The sequence below is a fragment of the Glycine soja genome, chromosome 9, assembly GCF_004193775.1.
Source record: "Glycine soja cultivar W05 chromosome 9, ASM419377v2, whole genome shotgun sequence".
In the NCBI taxonomy this organism is placed as follows: domain Eukaryota; kingdom Viridiplantae; phylum Streptophyta; class Magnoliopsida; order Fabales; family Fabaceae; genus Glycine; species Glycine soja.
The window spans coordinates 43,476,904-43,494,250 of record NC_041010.1 but is presented as its reverse complement, the minus strand read 5'-3'; the positions used below and the strand labels follow the sequence as shown (position 1 = coordinate 43,494,250).

Here is a 17,347-nt window from a genome sequence, read left to right as displayed (position 1 = left end):
CACTGAACAAATAATTGGGTCACATAACAACTTTTTGTATTGTACGTTGTTTGGTGATCAATGCACAATACAATTTTGTATTATATCTTATTTGTTGTGCTTATGTACTGGACAAATCAATGTAAAATTTACTATAAAACCCTAAGTGCATTAGTAACTTGACGGTGTAACAAATGAGAGGCACCTTCATAGAGGAGGTGCAACCCTTAACACCACTGGGTGCAGGGCTTGGCGGCATGAGGCCGCCACAGGGTCACGGCAATAGCGGTGGCGACAGCGTAGCCTAGCCCGAGTTGGCCAAAAGAAAAAACATAGTAAAAAGGAGGAAGATGACGATGAGAATATTTGAATAAATTAACAATGAAAAGGAAAAAGTAATGAGCAAAACTGGAATGGCAATAGTCCATACAACCCTCGTTGATGAACAAGGTGCCCATGCTGGCGATCAAGGTACAATGTTTGGAGAGGGAGGTTTAGAGAAAGAGACACATATGGAAAAAGAAAAAAAGGTGTGGACAAAACGTCGTATGAGACTTAGTGGGTTACAAGTTTTTGAGTATTTGTCAAGTCTGTTATTCTTTATTTGTATTATCCCTTAATCATTTTTTAAAATCAAATGTTGGACAAATATTTTTGTATTGTTCACTCCCTTATTTCTTAACAAATCAAACACACTTTAAGGTAAATGACATTTTGAATATATTTAAATAGTTGAAGGATCATTTTGAACTTTTAAAATAAGATAAGATATCAAAGTGAACTTTAAAAAAAATAAAAGATCATTTTGAATCTTTTAAATAAGATAAAGGATCAAAATAAATTTTTAAAAGAATAAAGAACCAAACTAAACCAAAAAATTAAGATAAATGACTAAAATGATCATTTAGCCTAATCTTTCTTATCTTGTGTTGAATATTGTGAGTGTTTTTTAATTCATTAAGTAAAATTTTAATTTGGGTGTGATGCACTTGATTGTTATTGCCCAAGAGAATTGAACACGAATTCTTCTATTGAATAAATTATTTCCACACATGAACACAACAAAATCTTATACCACTATTCAAACCTTATGGATTTACTAACAAGTTGTTGGCCTGAATGGTACTAGACTCGATTTTCTTAAATAAAGTCTCAAGTTTAAATTTTGTAAATGAAAAAAAAACATAGGGAATCCCATAATAAATTCCCTTAAAGTATATATGATAAAAAAATTATGGGTTGAAAAAAAAATTATTAGGAGAAGGTAGTATTCTCAGTACATTTCAATAAATTAATCCTTAACTACTAGTAGGAAAATATCTTGGATTAAAAAAGTTAAAATTTTAATTATCCATATCAACATTACAAATACAAAATAGAAATTTGGAAACAACACATGGTTGATTAATGAAGATGATTCATGAAAAATGTTTGACTTTTTATATTGGTTTTTTTAATGATTCTTAAATTGGTCTTATATATAAAAAAATTGGTATAATTAAAGACAAGAGTCTATATGGTATATACCATTTCTTCTTGGTAAATAATTTCATCCGAAAATATTATTTTGTTTTACTTTATTAAAAAACTACTATTTTTTATGTTTTATTTCTTCCAATTGGTGCATAAATGTTTCATATTATATAACATTTTTATTTAATTGAAAAAAATTATTGAGATATTAAAATATTCAAATTTCATTTTAATATATATAAAAATAATGCAAGAACAACGTCGGTGCAACATCCGTTCTCATATCATTTTTTTAATGAAGGTATGTTTAAACCCTCGTCTCTTTTAACTTATCATTTTTAATATCTTTAATTTTAACTTATATTTTAATATTCTTTTAAAATAATTTATCAGTAATTAAAAATAAAATTGTATACAATTTTTAACCATAATATAATTTATATACTGAAATACTTTATATATTATAAATTTAATTATATAAATAAACATTTATGTGCAATTAAAGCACGAAATAAATATTAGTCATAAGCAAATTGATGAATACTTAATATTAATATTATGGTGAGTGATAACCCAAAAAAATAATTAATTTTTCTAAATAACGCAAATGAACCGGAAGGGTCTTCCAAAATAAAATAAAATAAAATAATAGGAGTATTTTAAAAAGGTTTAAATTGTATCGGTTTGTATTGTTAACAGCAATTGGGTGCACCTTTTTTTCTAATAAAGTGCAGTGCACCAAATGACCCAGTCCATTTCGTTCTTAAAAGTCAAAACCCTATCACTGTAGGCCTCTCTTATTCTCGGCGACTCTCACGCTCGTCTCTCATAATCAAAATCCTTATCGAACTTGAATTAAGCTACTGATTTTCTCATTGTTGTGGTGTCATTCTGACTCTCTTTTCTTCTCTATTCTCCCTGGTTTTCTTATCTACTTATTTTCTTCGTCCTTTTTGTTTGAGTTAGTAGTGTGAAGGAGACAAAACAGAGTTGTTGAATAAACATTAAGCTAGGCCACAGAGTTTTGATGCCTAGCAACAAGGTTTGAATAAATCGTCTATATTCTATATATGCTGTCGATAGTGTCTCTCTGGTTAATCTGTTTGATACTCATGACTTTTTTGTTGTTATTAATCTCTGTTATTGATGGATACTTCTTGAGCTATCTGAAGTATGTATACATGATGAGGAAAAGTGCTAGTGGTAAACAAATCATACTGATGGTTAAATCAGCAAAAAAACTGGTAATAACTCCAAAGTGAATAAACACCAAAACCGTGTTTGTGGACGGATGGAAATATTTGGTTCTTGCAGCAGCACCTTGCTGATGATTTAGGATCCGGTTTGAAAATTTACTCTAGGCATTATAATTAAAAACGTTCAAAGATATCAGAGTTTACCTAACATTGCTAAACTACTGAATGACATTTAACAAATGATTGATTGTTTGTAATTGTCCTATTCTTACATGTTTGTTACATTTGTTTTCTTACGAAATAAGATACTTTGTATAATAAATTTCTCTTAGTAAATTGTGTTTTCTTTTATGGAAACAAATAGGAAATCTAGTCAGGACATTGAAACTAGCAAGCTACATGTAACAAGGAAGAAGTGTGTATATGAGATTATGAATTAGCTTTCATTCTGTGTTAAGAATTTGTTTGCATTGTGTTGTATTTTGCATTATAGTACTCTTCAAACAGATGAAAGTAGAACACGTGATGGAAGTTTGAAATTAATTATTAAATTGAGTTCAAAGACTGGGATCACTGCATCAGTGTGGAGCAAATCAAAACAATAATATTAGTGTAAATTCAACAGGTTTCTCATTGAAATCACCAAGTGTGCAACCTTTAAATACTAGCACTTTTTTCTTCTACATATATATAAATAAATAGAACTAGTCATCAACCTTCAACCTCCCCAATTAAACTTACATCACATTCTGAATTTCTAATTCAGCATATTCTATGAAGCACTGAAACCTCTCTTATGTGAAGTGTCACAGTGTTGTACACGTTTCCATCAGCAACTGCCTTATATGTGTAGGACACTCCTCATTAGGTGACAATTAAAAAAAGATGTCGAGCCAAGCATTTGAACCAACACCTCCATGGCTCAGTCAGTCAGACATGTGAGTTGGCACCTTTGAATGAATAATGACACTAATATTGTTGAAATATTATTTATTTTTTAACTTCTGAAAAAGTCGGCTTGAAATATAATATAAAATCTTATAAAATAATGCTTTCATATTTTTGCGAGTACGATTATCATAGGAAAAATGTAAAACTTAGCAAGTAGGTTTGAAAAGGTGAATATACATTTCTTAAAGATATAATAATTTCATCCTGTTTTGGGATTTTTTGAGAATAGATCAATTGCTTATGTTGTAAAATAATATCTCCTAATATTTTTTGCGAGGCTTGTTAGAATAGGAAAAAGGTATTCATGAGATTGTACGAAGATTGATTATCAATTTAAATCTTTTGTTATGTTACTCATTTCATTTCTTTTGACTTTCTCTCTCTCTCTCTCTCTCTCTCTCTCTGTGTCCAGTGTCTTGTATTTAAGAAATTAGCTGTTTCTTTTGCATATTACTGTATGGAGGTTGTTGGATTGTATGGTTAATTATCTAGTCTGTTATGTAATGTTTTAGGATTTGGATAGTGAGATGGGGACCAAGGTAAAGAAAGCTATGAAGAATTTGAAAAGGGCAACTACTAATAAGCCATCCGAGGATGCTGACTTTTTGGTGTGTGAACGTTGAAAAACTGTGCTCTCAATTTTCAGTATTTTTGTCAATAGTGTTCTTAATTTTGTTTCTCAATTGCTGAAGTCCTTGGAAGGTGGTCCTGTTTGCAAACAACCCGAACAGAAGCTGCTGAAGAATACTGCAACTGTTTTGTATGTGGGTAGGATTCCACATGGATTCTATGAGAAGGAGATGGAAGGTACTCATGGTTTTTGTTTTTTGAAGTTTAGATGATTTTCTTGGAGTATGCGTTTATAATTTGCTTTTTGTAGGTTATATTGGACAATTTAGAACCATCAAGAAATTGAGAATTGCAAGAAATAAAAGGGTTTGTGGCATTCTTGTTTACTTGCTTCCTATTTTATCTGTGTTGTTGTTTATACAATTGTGCCATTGTGTCAACTGATGATGATTTGTGACATACTTCTTTTTGGTGGGGATTTGTGACATACTTGTTTATACTGATCTATTTACTCTTATGTGACTGACGTTACCTATAAAATAGGTTGTTTCATTTTGGTTTTGCACAGTAGTTGTAGTCATGCTTCACATTTGTCTTCTCTTATTCTCTGTTTGTGTGTGTGTGTTAATTTAAGAAAAGCTTCAAATGCAAAACCTTCAAACCTTTCCTTAATAGTTATTAGTTCCTCATCTTTAGCACTCACTTCCTGTAAGATAAAGCCTGCATGAGTCAATACCTATTAATTTTGCTTTTGTTTGCTTCTTAACTTTTGGAAGTATGGCTTTTGAGCCATCAAGTTTATTTGTTTCATAACTTTCATTAAATACATGGGTTCAGAAATCTTTATTTGTTGTTGAATTATCATTTTTCTGATGATTGATATTGATTTTAGTTGATTCATATTGACCATATGTGTTTCTTGATGTTTAACAGGCGGGAAAATCAAGACATTTTGGGTACATAGAATTTGAATAATCAGAGGTAGTGGTAGTTTCAGCTTACTGTTTGATGTGTTTTGACTTGTGGCTATTATATTTTTGTCATAAAATGCAATTTCATTCTAATAATGGCTTGATTTGTAGGTAGCAAAAATTGTAGCTGATACTATGCACAATTATCTCCTTTAAACAGGTTTATGTGATACCTCCGTAGCATGCTAATCCAAAATTGTAAGTTATTAATTTTTTTTCCTTATCTTTTTTCATTTTAAGTTTCATCAAGTGTTTCCATCGTGCTGGACTGGACTGTTAGTGTCTATCTGTCTTTTCTTTTCTGTAAAAAAAGTATTTATTAGAAGACTAGAAGAAATTATTACCGTCAGGAATTCCCTAAAATGTTATTTTTTTTAGAGGGGGGGGGGGGGGGGGGGGGGGGGGGGCATTAGCTAGAGTGAAAGAAAAAGACAGATAAATCAGCGCACTAAAGCTTTCCAATCTCTGGGTATCATATATAAAATAGGTTTATTATCAGCTCTGTTCCATAGAATAGAAATTCTATGAAGTTGTAGCACTACAAGCCCATTAGTATGGTGACACTTTTGTTCATGATGATTTTAGGCAAGATTATTATTCTTAAACCCAATCACCCATCCTCCCAAAAGAATCAGACCTTAAAAGATACCATGTGCTGAAACCCAAATAGTAGCTAGGATTTAGGATAAGTATCATGTCACAGAATGTGCAAGAAGAGTTTGCCAAAAAGCCTAGAATTGCCTTTTAACTGATATCCACATGCATAAAAAATGAGTAGAAATGCCAATCCTTTAAAATGGCATTATTATGTGTCTTGACTAAAGGGTAAAAGAATTAGTTTCTTATTTACAATAGCATCGAGGGGATCAAGTGAATATGTGACTTTTTCCTTTATTGATGGAGAGGATTCGATTACCATCACAAGCCATTGGACTTGGTCCAAATTGAACGGAAGTGTGATGACTAGTTCAATGGATCAGAAAATCTACCTGTTTGATTGAAAGTCTGTTTTGTTCCTTAATGTTGTCATTCCAGGAAAGAACATTGGAAGAGCACATGAAGTTGGTGGAAAAGATTATGAAACATGACAAAAACCGACGTAAAAGGATAGAGGCTGCTGGCGTTGATTATGAATGCCCTGAGATTGTGTGAGCTTTTCTGCCTTTACCAATTTATGGTTGCTTATTTGTTTTTGTAAAAAGATATAGAAGTCCACATCTTGAGTTTTGCTCCCATGTTACATATGTAATGGCTGTTGCAGGTGGTTAACATTCAGCCTGCTCCAAAGAAAATGAAGTTTGAAGACTGATTGGGCTAACCTCGGTACGTGTTCTGCTTGTGTCATTTGTATGCATTCTATTGTCTTTATGTCTATCTGGGTTTATTTTTGCTATTCTACTTATTATGTAAATAGATGATTTTTCTGTATATCTATATCCTGAGAGGTATTAGAGAACTTAATTTAACCGAGGTTGTTTTGTTACCGTTCTTCCCTTAGATACGTTAGATGATGGCTGCTGATCTACATGTCACGAGGTTTCACAACAGACTGCTGTTTTAGGATTTCAAGTATTAGCATTGTACAATCGTCAGCCTTCGTAGTTTTGGGACTTCGCAAACTTTGTATTTTAAAAAATATTTATAGAATCATTCATTTTGTATATTCATCAGCAGTTATCACCTTCACTTAAAACTTTTTATTTTTTTAAATAAAATAAATTCTCAATATATTTGCCAGGACTGTAGATTGTTAACATGTGCAATTAAAGTGACCTTGGAAATTTTCGGTACGGTGTTTATTCAGTCCATTCTCGAATCAGACCATAAAAGTTACCATATTATTTTGAACTCAGAAAATTATATATTTGTTGACCCGGAAAGGAAAGAAAAATATATTTCCCCCACAAGGTTGCTACTGTTCATTGAAAATGATGATCTATTATTTCAACTCTTGTACTCTTTGACAATAAAAGACTGAAAAATAATTTATGTAAAGAAAAAGTATTATATGAAAAAATTATTTTTATTTAAGTTATTTATTTATTTATTTTCACTTTTCCAAACAAGCAAAGAGAAATTCCAACACTTTCTTTCTATTCCTATATATCCTAATAATATATCTTGTTTTGTTTTATTTTTCCTCAATTTCCATCATTTTTATTTGTTTTCTTCCTCTCTATTCTACTCCTTGAAACAAAAATAGGGATCTACAATCAAAATGCATCATTTTTGTATAAATAAACACAAAATCCGCACACTCTACTAATATTATGTTGATTTAAGTGAAATTGAATTTGGATTTTTTAAATAAAATCTTAGATTAAATTTGGTGAAATTAAAAAATATGATCCAAAGAAAACACTAAATTAAATGTGGGTCATGTTATTTGAGAATGGTTATATCTATGCTCAAGTAAAAAAAACTCACACTAATCATGTACAGAAAATTAAGGACGTGTTTGGTAACGAAGAAGTAAAGGAAAAATAGAAAGGAGGAGAGGAAATTGAGAAAAAATTGAAAAATAAAGTGTGAGACAAATGCTGGCATTTTATAGTTGAACGGGGAGACTTATGGAACGATAATTAGAGAGAGCAACGGGAATCCATAAAGTTAGGTGATGATCTACATGGAAGCTTGCGTGGAACTTGAATTGTAGTTTGTTCGACCCAAAATATCTATGCTCCGGGGCCCGGTTGCTCTGGTCTACTCTGTTCTTCGTTTTTGGGCATAGTGCTCCCTACTAGGCTGTTTGACTTCCGCCTTTGTTCAAAACCCTTTATTAAAACCACATTTTTCTTTCTTTCTAATCTTTGTTCAAAATCTTAATTAATACGAATAATGTACTCCAATATTATTTATGGCTATAAGGTGCTTGTTTTCTATTTAATTGAAAAAACTCTGAATTCTTAAATTTCCCACTCGAAGCAAAACATTACTATTACTCACATGTAACAAATTGAATCCTTTTCTTTCTGGGACGGCAATTCAGGTTAATAACAAGCTTGAAAGCGTATCCTATTTGCAGATTCTCAGGCTTTGGTCGCAGGCATTAAAAACAGAGCAAGAGACAAAGCACCACTGTAAGGTGTGTTTAAAGGTTGCACATATTCAGTTAATGTTGGAACGCATCCAATATATGTAACAGATCATGTAAACAAAGTAGCAGAAGCTGATGTGAAGGGTACAAAACTGACATTCCCCTCCTACAGCGTTGCAACCATATCTGTGTCTTATATGGACCGAGGGAGTTATTATTGTAATTGTAGTGTACCCAACACCCAACACCCAAAGCCCAACCTCATCTTCATTTTATTCTACTTTTGGTCTCATCTTCACTTTAATCATGAGGATTTTCTTTATAGTTTTTACTCAGACTCCTCATAAATTTCGCCGCGAACTATTTCTAAAATTTTCTCTGAAAATAAGGTATAAGAAGGAGAGGGGTGGGTAAAGTTAAATTAAAGTCGATGAAACAAAAAAAAAAAAAAAAAAAAGGAAAAAAGAGGAAAGCAGAAAGGACAGGGAGGGAAGGAGAGTTACAGAAGAAGTAGATGGGAGCATCGTATCGATCATCCAACAGGGCAACAGCCAATAGGTGGGGATCGGACCACACTTGTTTCATTTGCGGTCCCCCCCCCCCTTCTTCGCTTCAATCAAATTTGTATTTCTACAATAATTCTATTATAGTAATTTTCTCTCTAAATATTCCCAACTTGCCCCTAACCTTTATTTTCCCGCGCAAAGGATCAGGAAGGAAATCTCAAATCAGATGACGACAACCACCATCATCAATGTAAATCATGCCTCTCCTCTCTCACTTCCTTGGGCCCCACACCCCTCCTCCTTCACTTTAAGAATCTAACTGTCTTCCATTACCCGCAAATCAATGTCACCAAAAATACAAATCAAACAATTTCTACTTTTTTTTTTTTCTCTTTCTTTTCTAACTTCTCATTCATTTTTCCCAAATATGTCCAAATTGATCACATTTTTAAATTAATTACCTACTAATTTCGCCGCTCAAGATAATCCACTTGTTCACATTCACGCTGTTATTGTTGATGTTGTTGTTTTTTTTTTCCTTTAAAAAATTTAAATAAAAAGTGTTTTGTTTGGGGTGTATAATATAAAGAAGCTTCACCCACTGAAACATCACGTTTTGTACCTGGGAGCTCTCAGCTCACTAACACCAGCTACTACTCCCTCCCCCCACCCCCCACTCTCTCACAAAATGTGCCAGGGCCTCTCCGCCCCATCGCCGCCGTGTTCGGCGCTTCTCTCCTTCACGCTCCTCCTCCTCCTCTCGGTGGTGGGCCCGGTTTCGGCATGGCGGCCTTGGCCCCAGAGCAACAAAATGAACATCAGCGATTATGCCTTCGGGGACTCCAAGAAATACGAGGGGTCCTCGGAGTTCGTGAAGCTGAGGTACCACATGGGACCGGTCCTGACGACCAACATCACCGTCCACACCATCTGGTACGGCAAGTGGGAGCGGAGCCAGAAGAAGATCATCCGCGAGTTCATAAATTCAATCTCCGCCGCGAACTCGCCGCACCCCTCCGTGGCCGGATGGTGGCGCACCGTGCAGCTCTACACGGACCAAACCGGCGCCAACATTTCAAAATCGGTTCGACTCGGCGAGGAGAAGAACGACCGGTTCTATTCCCACGGCAAATCACTGACCCGGTTATCAATACAGTCTGTGATAAAGAGCGCCATCACAGGCAAAACGAGACCCTTGCCGATCAACCCTAGAAGCGGGTTATACCTCTTGCTCACGGCCGATGACGTGTACGTTCAGGATTTCTGCACGTCGGTGTGTGGGTTCCACTACTTCACGTTTCCCTCGTTGGTTGGGTATACTCTTCCGTACGCTTGGGTGGGTAACTCGGCAAAGTTCTGCCCTGGACAGTGTGCTTATCCGTTTTCGGTGCCCGCGTATATCCCTAACCGGAAACCGTTTAAGTCCCCAAACGGCGACGTTGGGGTTGACGGCATGATAAGTGTGATTGGACACGAGATGGCTGAACTGGCAACGAACCCGTTGGCGAATGCTTGGTATGCGGGTCAGGACCCCTCTTTCCCCGTCGAGATTGCCGATCTCTGTGAGGGGATTTACGGCACCGGTGGCGGTGGATCCTACACCGGTCAGGTTTTCGACGCTCGAGATGGCGCCACCTATAACATGAATGGGATCAGACGGAAGTTCCTTGTTCAGTGGCTGTGGAGTCACGTTCTCAATTACTGTACTGGACCTAATGCGCTTGATCACTGATCATCTCCTCAGTCAATGTGCTAGATTTTTCTTTCTTTCTTGGGTTTGGTCTTGTGCTTCTGTGGGAGTCTGGTAATTTTGTTAAGTTAGTTAAGTTTGTTCATTAATGCAAATAATGTAATTTTATTGTTATTGTTATATCATAGTTTATATCAAGAAAGATTATAAGCCTTTTTGGTGTCTAAAGAGATTGCGTTGCGTAAGGGTATGACTTATGAGGTTGCTATGAAGATTGGAAGAGGAGTAGGAGTGGTTGTTGCTAACAATATTGATGGAATTAAATAGGATTAGGTGTGTGTGTGCATATTACTTAAATTTGTTTCATTTCTGGAAAGAAAGAATAGAAGGGGCGGAAATTAAATGAAATGATTCAATGAATGTTGAATAGGCATGGCATTGCTAGATACTCCTATGGCTATGGCTGTGATTGAATGCGACTAGCAAAGCTTCGCTGATGTTGCTGTTGCAGCCCAGTCCCACTATTGCCGATTGCCCATTCTCCTGTCCTTCAAAACCTACCAAGGACCCTTCTTACCCAAAAAACAAAATAACTGAAATACGAATAATGCAATTATTACACTTATCAGGGGTAGGGTCTCAAACGCAACTATACACCATTATCTGTTACTACCACTACTACTTTGTAATTCCATTCATTCATATTCATACTGTATTCTACTATCCAAAATCACCGAAACCCTTTTTTTTTTTTTTTACTGTTATACACTTGGTTCATATTTGAATTTCAGTGGCGAGAGATTAAAAGTACTTTTCTTTCTTCTTTATTTTATACATTCAAATTTGAAAATATGTATTGGAATTTGTAAAAGTATTTCATTTAAGCAATAGTCTTATTTTTCAGAAAAGGCATTATTGTACTTACTGTACTGTTCAAGAATATTATGAACAATAGTAAAGTTTTTTCTTCTCTCTCTCTTTTTTTTTTATACAGAATTTAACATAATTTTATACTTAGGTTTAAACATGAAATTATTAGTTAAGTTAAAATGATTTTGAACCTATTGATTCGTGTATAAAAATTGTTTAAATCTAGCTATACCAGCATGTTTAAGTGATATAACATGTTCGTCTATGAAAAAGACTGATATAACTTGATTGTGCAATGAAACATGTAACCCGGGGATAATTTACTTGATTTTGATTAAGTAGTGTATACGATTTATTATAAATTTATTAGTATCAAATATTAAATTCTTTCTTTAAATAAATAAAATGTACACCACTCAGATAAATGTATAATATTAATCTGGGTATTGTTCCTAACTATAGATTTTGTTGATCTCTCTTGTTCATTGGTATTGGTCCCATCTCCCCATTTTTTTTTTTTTTTGTGTATTTACCTGTTTCTTTTATATAATTATTTGGCTTGCTAAGGGTGTCTTAGAGTTGGGTGGCAACATAGTTGAAATTCATTTTTTTTGTCAGTGCAACTTATCATTTAAAAAAAAAAGTATAATATTAATAAATGTCTTTTGGGATATTATTTTTCTTTTGTAGAAAACACATACATTTTTAAAGGAGATAACTTTGTTCGAGTTAAATAAAATTATTATGAACGAGAAAAACCTATCTCTAAGTATTTAATATGATTACATATTTAAAATTTAAATTTAATATTATTTATTAAACTTAAGTAATTTGTGTCATTTCATTCACACATTATTACGTAATATCTTTAGGATATTAAGTAAAAAATCAGTAATATTATTTAGTAAAAAATACCTTTTTTATAAAGGAAAAAAGTTATGATATTTCATTCCAAATAAAAGTGTTTAATACACGAGGGAATAACATCAAAGAGTTCATGTCCTTTGAGAGAATGAACAACATGATTGACTTTGTCATCTTACAAAATTCATCTTAAAGCTTACAATATATGATAAAATAACTCTACATTTAGATAAAATGACATGAAGATCAGTTTGACTAGTTGATTTTATATTGCACATATCTACGACAATTTTGATGGTAAAAATTACATAAAAACACATTAAACATGATACAAAAATTAATATATTTTATTATATTTTAAATTAATTAAATAATACTTTTAATACATAAGGTAATTGTTTCTCCAAACTCAATTATAAACAACAAAAACAGAATTTAGTGATTAGTAAAATTAAATTATATTAATTAATTTTCCTTATATTTGAGTACAAAAGATTTGTCTAAAATATTTTACTAAATACTAATGATTTATATAGCCTTTAATGTGACACCAATGCTGTCTTGTCTTCGAGGAAATTATCATTAAAATCACTTTTGGAATCTTTAAAATTAAAACGAGTGTCGTGGAGGACTTACATTGGAATCATCAATCATGCTTTGCTACTTTAATTAAGCATCACTGATTAATCCTTTGGTGGAGAAAAAAGCATCAATTATTGAAATCGGTGTATTATTTGACTGTATGCTTCTAACTCATTTCCGTTTAAGTTGATCATTCATTTGAGTACAATACTAGCTCGATTTGGACACTATATTACTAATAACTTTTTTTGTTAAGTTTTTAGTGTACAATGATGACACTAAGTTTTAAATTTATAATCTCATGTGTTTTACTCCAACCTCTCGTCACTATATTGATCTTAGTGGATACTTTTTTCGACAAGTTAAATGCAGCATATATGTTTGTTCAAATAAATGATTTAAGAAAACATTTATTTAATAAGTTTAAGTTATAAACTTAATTATAAAATTTATTAAAAAATAAATTAAAATTTTGATGATTTCTTAATAAAAAATATTAATATGAATAAAATTTTTAAAAAATTATAATTTTTTTCAAACGTTTACATAATATCATTTTTAACTTCAAAGAATTATGGCAAGAGTAATCCTCGTGGAAAAGTCTGTAGGCAGTTATTTATATTATTTTCTACCTATCCTTAAACCAAGCAAATGATTCCATTATTAATCGATCCTACGCATGAGAACTTCCAAGTTCCACCATTCATTAAATTATATATATTCAAGCTGAAATGATGATTCTCGCCATGCCGCCCAAAAAAAATTAAGTTGACATGTATTATTATTCCATGGAGCGGCTAGAATTCTCTCAAAAACATAATCTAATGACATCTAAAATACAAGCCAATAACTTAATGTCTTAATCTACAGTGCTATTACCTATCAGAACTTATGTCATCAATTATTCCTGCTTATCCTTAAATTGAGGAAAGATTCCACACATATAAAAAAATGTGAAAAGGTAAGTATTAAAATGCATTGAAATACATTTGAAACTAAAAACTTAATTCTCGTCAAAGTTCTGTGATTTTTCCATTAAGTATGTTATGGAAGCTTAGCTTATCACTCGAGTTGTTCTTTATGAAAGGATAAATCTGATTTCATATTTTAACTCATCCGAAAGATTGCTCCCATATTTATAAGCTTGATAAGGATCATTCGAATCAGACATGTAATGCTCAATAGTTCGAATAATTTGAATGCTTATGCAGTTCCCCCCCCCCCCCCCCCCCCCCCCCCCCTTTATTTCAGTATTGATACAACAAATGAGAAGTAATAATTCTATATAGTAGACACCTAACATTCTCAGAGGAAAATTAACAGTAGCAGACACGTGAATTTGTACTTAATAGAACAGTATGTATATATACCTGTCCATTTTGTTTTTCCCTTGTCTATACTTTATAACCAAGCAACATATAAATTACCAAAGTCATTTTATCTTAATTTCTTATAATATGTACTAATAATAAGGTTCTTTTATACCCATTTTTTAAGTTACAAATTTATATTCATTTAATACAGGCTTTTTTCATATACTATCAAACATGTTGATTAACTTAGATAAAGTTATTTCAATTTAACTACATGTCTTAAGATTAAATCTTAGATATATAATCATGTTAAATGTTTAGAGGAATAATTTTATCATATATAATAATTTTATCCTCTCTCAATATAATCTACTTGAATGGAAAACATTATATCTAAACTCAAAACAAGTATTTTTTGTCTATATTGTGTATGAATTCGTATAGACCAAACCTGTTTATGATAAATATTTCAATCCTAAAATGAATTTAATAAAAATATATTGTATTATTCAAATATACAAGATGATACGTGACTCGACAGATATTTATGAAAGAATAATAATACGTGTCGCGTGAATATGTAATATAATTTTAAATATTTTTTTAAAATTTATTATTTATATATTTTTATTATATTATATGAATTATCAAATTTATATTTTTATTTTTAAAAGTGAAGGAGAATTTGGTATTGAGTATTCAGTGGTTAATTTCCTTCCAATTGAGCATCATACTACTACCATACATTATATTGGCATAGATGATAGATGTACATGTTGTGTACACGTGCCTGAGAAATCACAAAACCAAACAAATGATGAGGCGTGGGCAGGGCCCACGGACCTAGCCTCTGCCCCTTTCTCAAATTTTTTAAGATAACTTTATGGGGATTTGTGAGGTGAGGCTTATGATGTACTCCTTTTTCTTTTTTGAAAAATCAATCTTGAAAATGCTTTTGGGATCTCTTTTTTTAAAAGTGGGGCACGTTTTTGTTCTGTACTAGACACAAAAAAACCCGGTTGCTCCTTAGAAACCCAACCAGAAAACGAAAAGAGAACCGGTTGCTCCTCGTTTTTACACTCTGATCTCGACCACATCAGAAAATTTCCATTTCCATTTGCATTTTGCAACACAGATGCAATTCTTGAGCCTTTTCCCTTTTCCCTAGCTACAAGATATTTTGATGCTATAGATGATTATACTCGACGCATAACACTAGTTTGCCACACCTGCATGTCCACTATATGTCTATTTCATTCAGTTTTACCTAGAATCCAGTAAATTGGACTTCCTGGTGCCATGTTTTTGCATTCTAAGTTAAGGATGAAAAATTATTTGTTCAAGATTACATACCTTAACGATGGAATGGCTTTCCTTTATAATTCTCATGCTTTCTTTATCACAATAGAAATTACCAACAAAGAAAAGGACATGCAAGAAATTAAGAAAAATGCATTTCTCTTTACATCATTTATAAATTTTTATATTCTGAAAATGAATAAACACACACTAGAAGGCTTAGAAATTTATCAACTATTTTATTTTATTTTTTCTAATTTATTTCTCAAATTAAACATAGAGTTAGGTTTACATGTTTCATTATGAATTTTAAAATACTTAGAATCTGTTTGTTTAAATTTTTGAAATAATAAGTTATGCATTGATGTGTAAAATAATTTCATATAGTTATTTTATCAAAAGTAATCATATAGGCTAAGTTTAATAATTTTTATATTAATTATCTTAAAATTTACTATAATAACAGTTATTTTTATATTTATAAAGTAAAAATTTATTAAAAGAAAAGAAAAATGGAAATGGAAAGAAACTTGTTAGAGTTGATTGAATGGTATGGGATGAGTGCATTAAATATGGAGGTTGACCCAAAAGTATGGAAATTAGGAGAGCATTGGTCATCAAATAACGCAATTTCCGGAAGCCCAGCTGGATTTCACTTAGAATTTTGACCCCAAACTTAGTGAGTGAGTGAGTCAGAGAGTAGTAGTAGGTGATAGACTGATAGGGAATGAGACTCTCTCTCTTTTGGCGACTGAGCCACGCTTACTTACCCTATCTATGTTTGGCCGGAAAGGAAATGAGCCCTTATCGGAGGAAATCAAAAACAAAAACAAAAACTACTCGATCTTGTCAGAAACCAATGAACAAAGCAAAGCGCGTAAAATCGAAGCAAGACCAAACATGCGTCGTGAACTCCCTCAGTCCTAGGAATAAGCATCACAAAATGCACTGCAGTATGTCACAAACAAAACACCTTTCTAGCAATTCAAACCCACCACATACTCACACTCCCAAGTTCCAAGACATTCTACAATGCCAATTCCATAGCATCATCCACCTCACAATATGAAGCGTTTTAACATTTCTAATACTCCTAAAAGATACTCTTTTCATCTCATAATAATGAATAATTGTCATGCAACGACATCTCCAATCGGAAACATTTAAATACCCCATTTTAAATTCTTTATTTAATATTATCATAATTATATAATTTATATGCATTTTATTTCAATGTTATACTGTTAAACAACACTTAAATGACTCGCCCTTAAATAGCAATAAAATATTTTTTAAATTATAAGCAATTGTTTTAGAGGCAAACATAGTTTAATTTTAATTAATCAATCCAATATAATAAATATATCTCCTTCAATGGTAAAAAAAAAAATAGATGATGAGACAAAGTAAATTTTAATTTTTAAACATTAGAATCGTATAGAAAAAGAATTATGGGTTTCTCGAGGTATTTTAGTAGTGAAATACTTACAAGTTCTGATGCTATCTTAACTTTATTGGACGAGAGACTTTAGTACCAACAATCATAACGATTAATTATATGTATGCTACACTAATTATGTACAGTATCTCTTTTACATCTAAGATTGCCCATTTTCTATTTTCTTCACTTAAATCTTAATGTTGTTGAAGGCAGCGATGGAAAAGTGGTGCTAGCGGCGCCTGATTTTTTTTTTCTTTGACCTTTAAGTTGTTTCATACATATTATAATACGCAATTGCCTACATAGTCCATACTTTCTATGTAATAATAACAAATAGTTCATACTTTCTACCCTGAGACTTTGTTGTCATTATTACAATTATTCATTGTTACACGCCTAGGCAAATGGGCTTTATTCAACCTTGTCTACTTTTCCAGATGAATAGAAAAAGTAGATTGCATAATTTTTAATAAATATTATTGCTTTATATATTATATAATATTTTAATTAACAAACTTGAAGGATGACTTCAAATTCATTATTAATAATTGAAGATTTGAGAATTGATGCGGTCTAGAATATGCTCGCAAATTGATTCTAGGACA

At 32.2% G+C, this 17,347-nt stretch overlaps 2 protein-coding genes across 10 annotated transcripts; both read left to right on the top strand.

Moving 5' to 3' along the window:
• Positions 1-2,183: 2,183 nt before the first annotated feature.
• LOC114425771 (ribosome biogenesis protein 15-like) lies at positions 2,184-6,882 on the top strand. 9 transcript variants are annotated; one of them, XR_003669282.1, is made up of 10 exons: positions 2,185-2,494; positions 3,453-3,586; positions 4,112-4,207; positions 4,302-4,406; positions 4,480-4,535; positions 5,103-5,150; positions 5,252-5,338; positions 6,176-6,288; positions 6,402-6,463; positions 6,639-6,882. XR_003669282.1 is itself a non-coding variant. In XM_028392726.1 (8 exons), the coding sequence occupies exons 2-6, from the start codon at positions 3,566-3,568 to the stop codon at positions 5,142-5,144; spliced, it is 330 nt and encodes a 109-aa protein (XP_028248527.1). In that variant the 5' UTR covers positions 2,191-2,494; positions 3,453-3,565; the 3' UTR covers positions 5,145-5,150; positions 5,252-5,264; positions 5,551-6,169. The 9 variants fall into 9 exon arrangements, 2 of the variants coding, with proteins under 2 accessions (XP_028248527.1, XP_028248528.1); XR_003669281.1 differs by having other exon boundaries at positions 2,189-2,494; positions 4,292-4,406; positions 5,301-5,338; XR_003669286.1 differs by lacking the exon at positions 4,480-4,535 and having other exon boundaries at positions 4,292-4,406; positions 5,301-5,338.
• A 2,407-nt stretch (positions 6,883-9,289) lies between these two features.
• Positions 9,290-10,601, top strand: LOC114425064 (protein EXORDIUM-like 3). The gene has a single exon (XM_028391810.1). The coding sequence runs from the start codon at positions 9,372-9,374 to the stop codon at positions 10,413-10,415; it is 1,044 nt and encodes a 347-aa protein (XP_028247611.1). The 5' UTR covers positions 9,290-9,371; the 3' UTR covers positions 10,416-10,601.
• Positions 10,602-17,347: the final 6,746 nt, after the last annotated feature.

Excerpts from the sequence above, each read along its gene's own strand:
- LOC114425771 (XM_028392726.1), top strand. The coding sequence starts at position 3,566 with ATGGCTCAGTCAGTCAGACAT. Across the intron at positions 3,587-4,111 it reads TGGCTCAGTCAGTCAGACAT|GATTTGGATAGTGAGATGGG; the intron begins GTGAGTTGGCAC and ends GTAATGTTTTAG. Across the intron at positions 4,208-4,291 it reads CCGAGGATGCTGACTTTTTG|TCCTTGGAAGGTGGTCCTGT; the intron begins GTGTGTGAACGT and ends CAATTGCTGAAG.
- LOC114425064 (XM_028391810.1), top strand. The coding sequence starts at position 9,372 with ATGTGCCAGGGCCTCTCCGCCCCATCGCCGCCGTGTTCGGCGCTTCTC.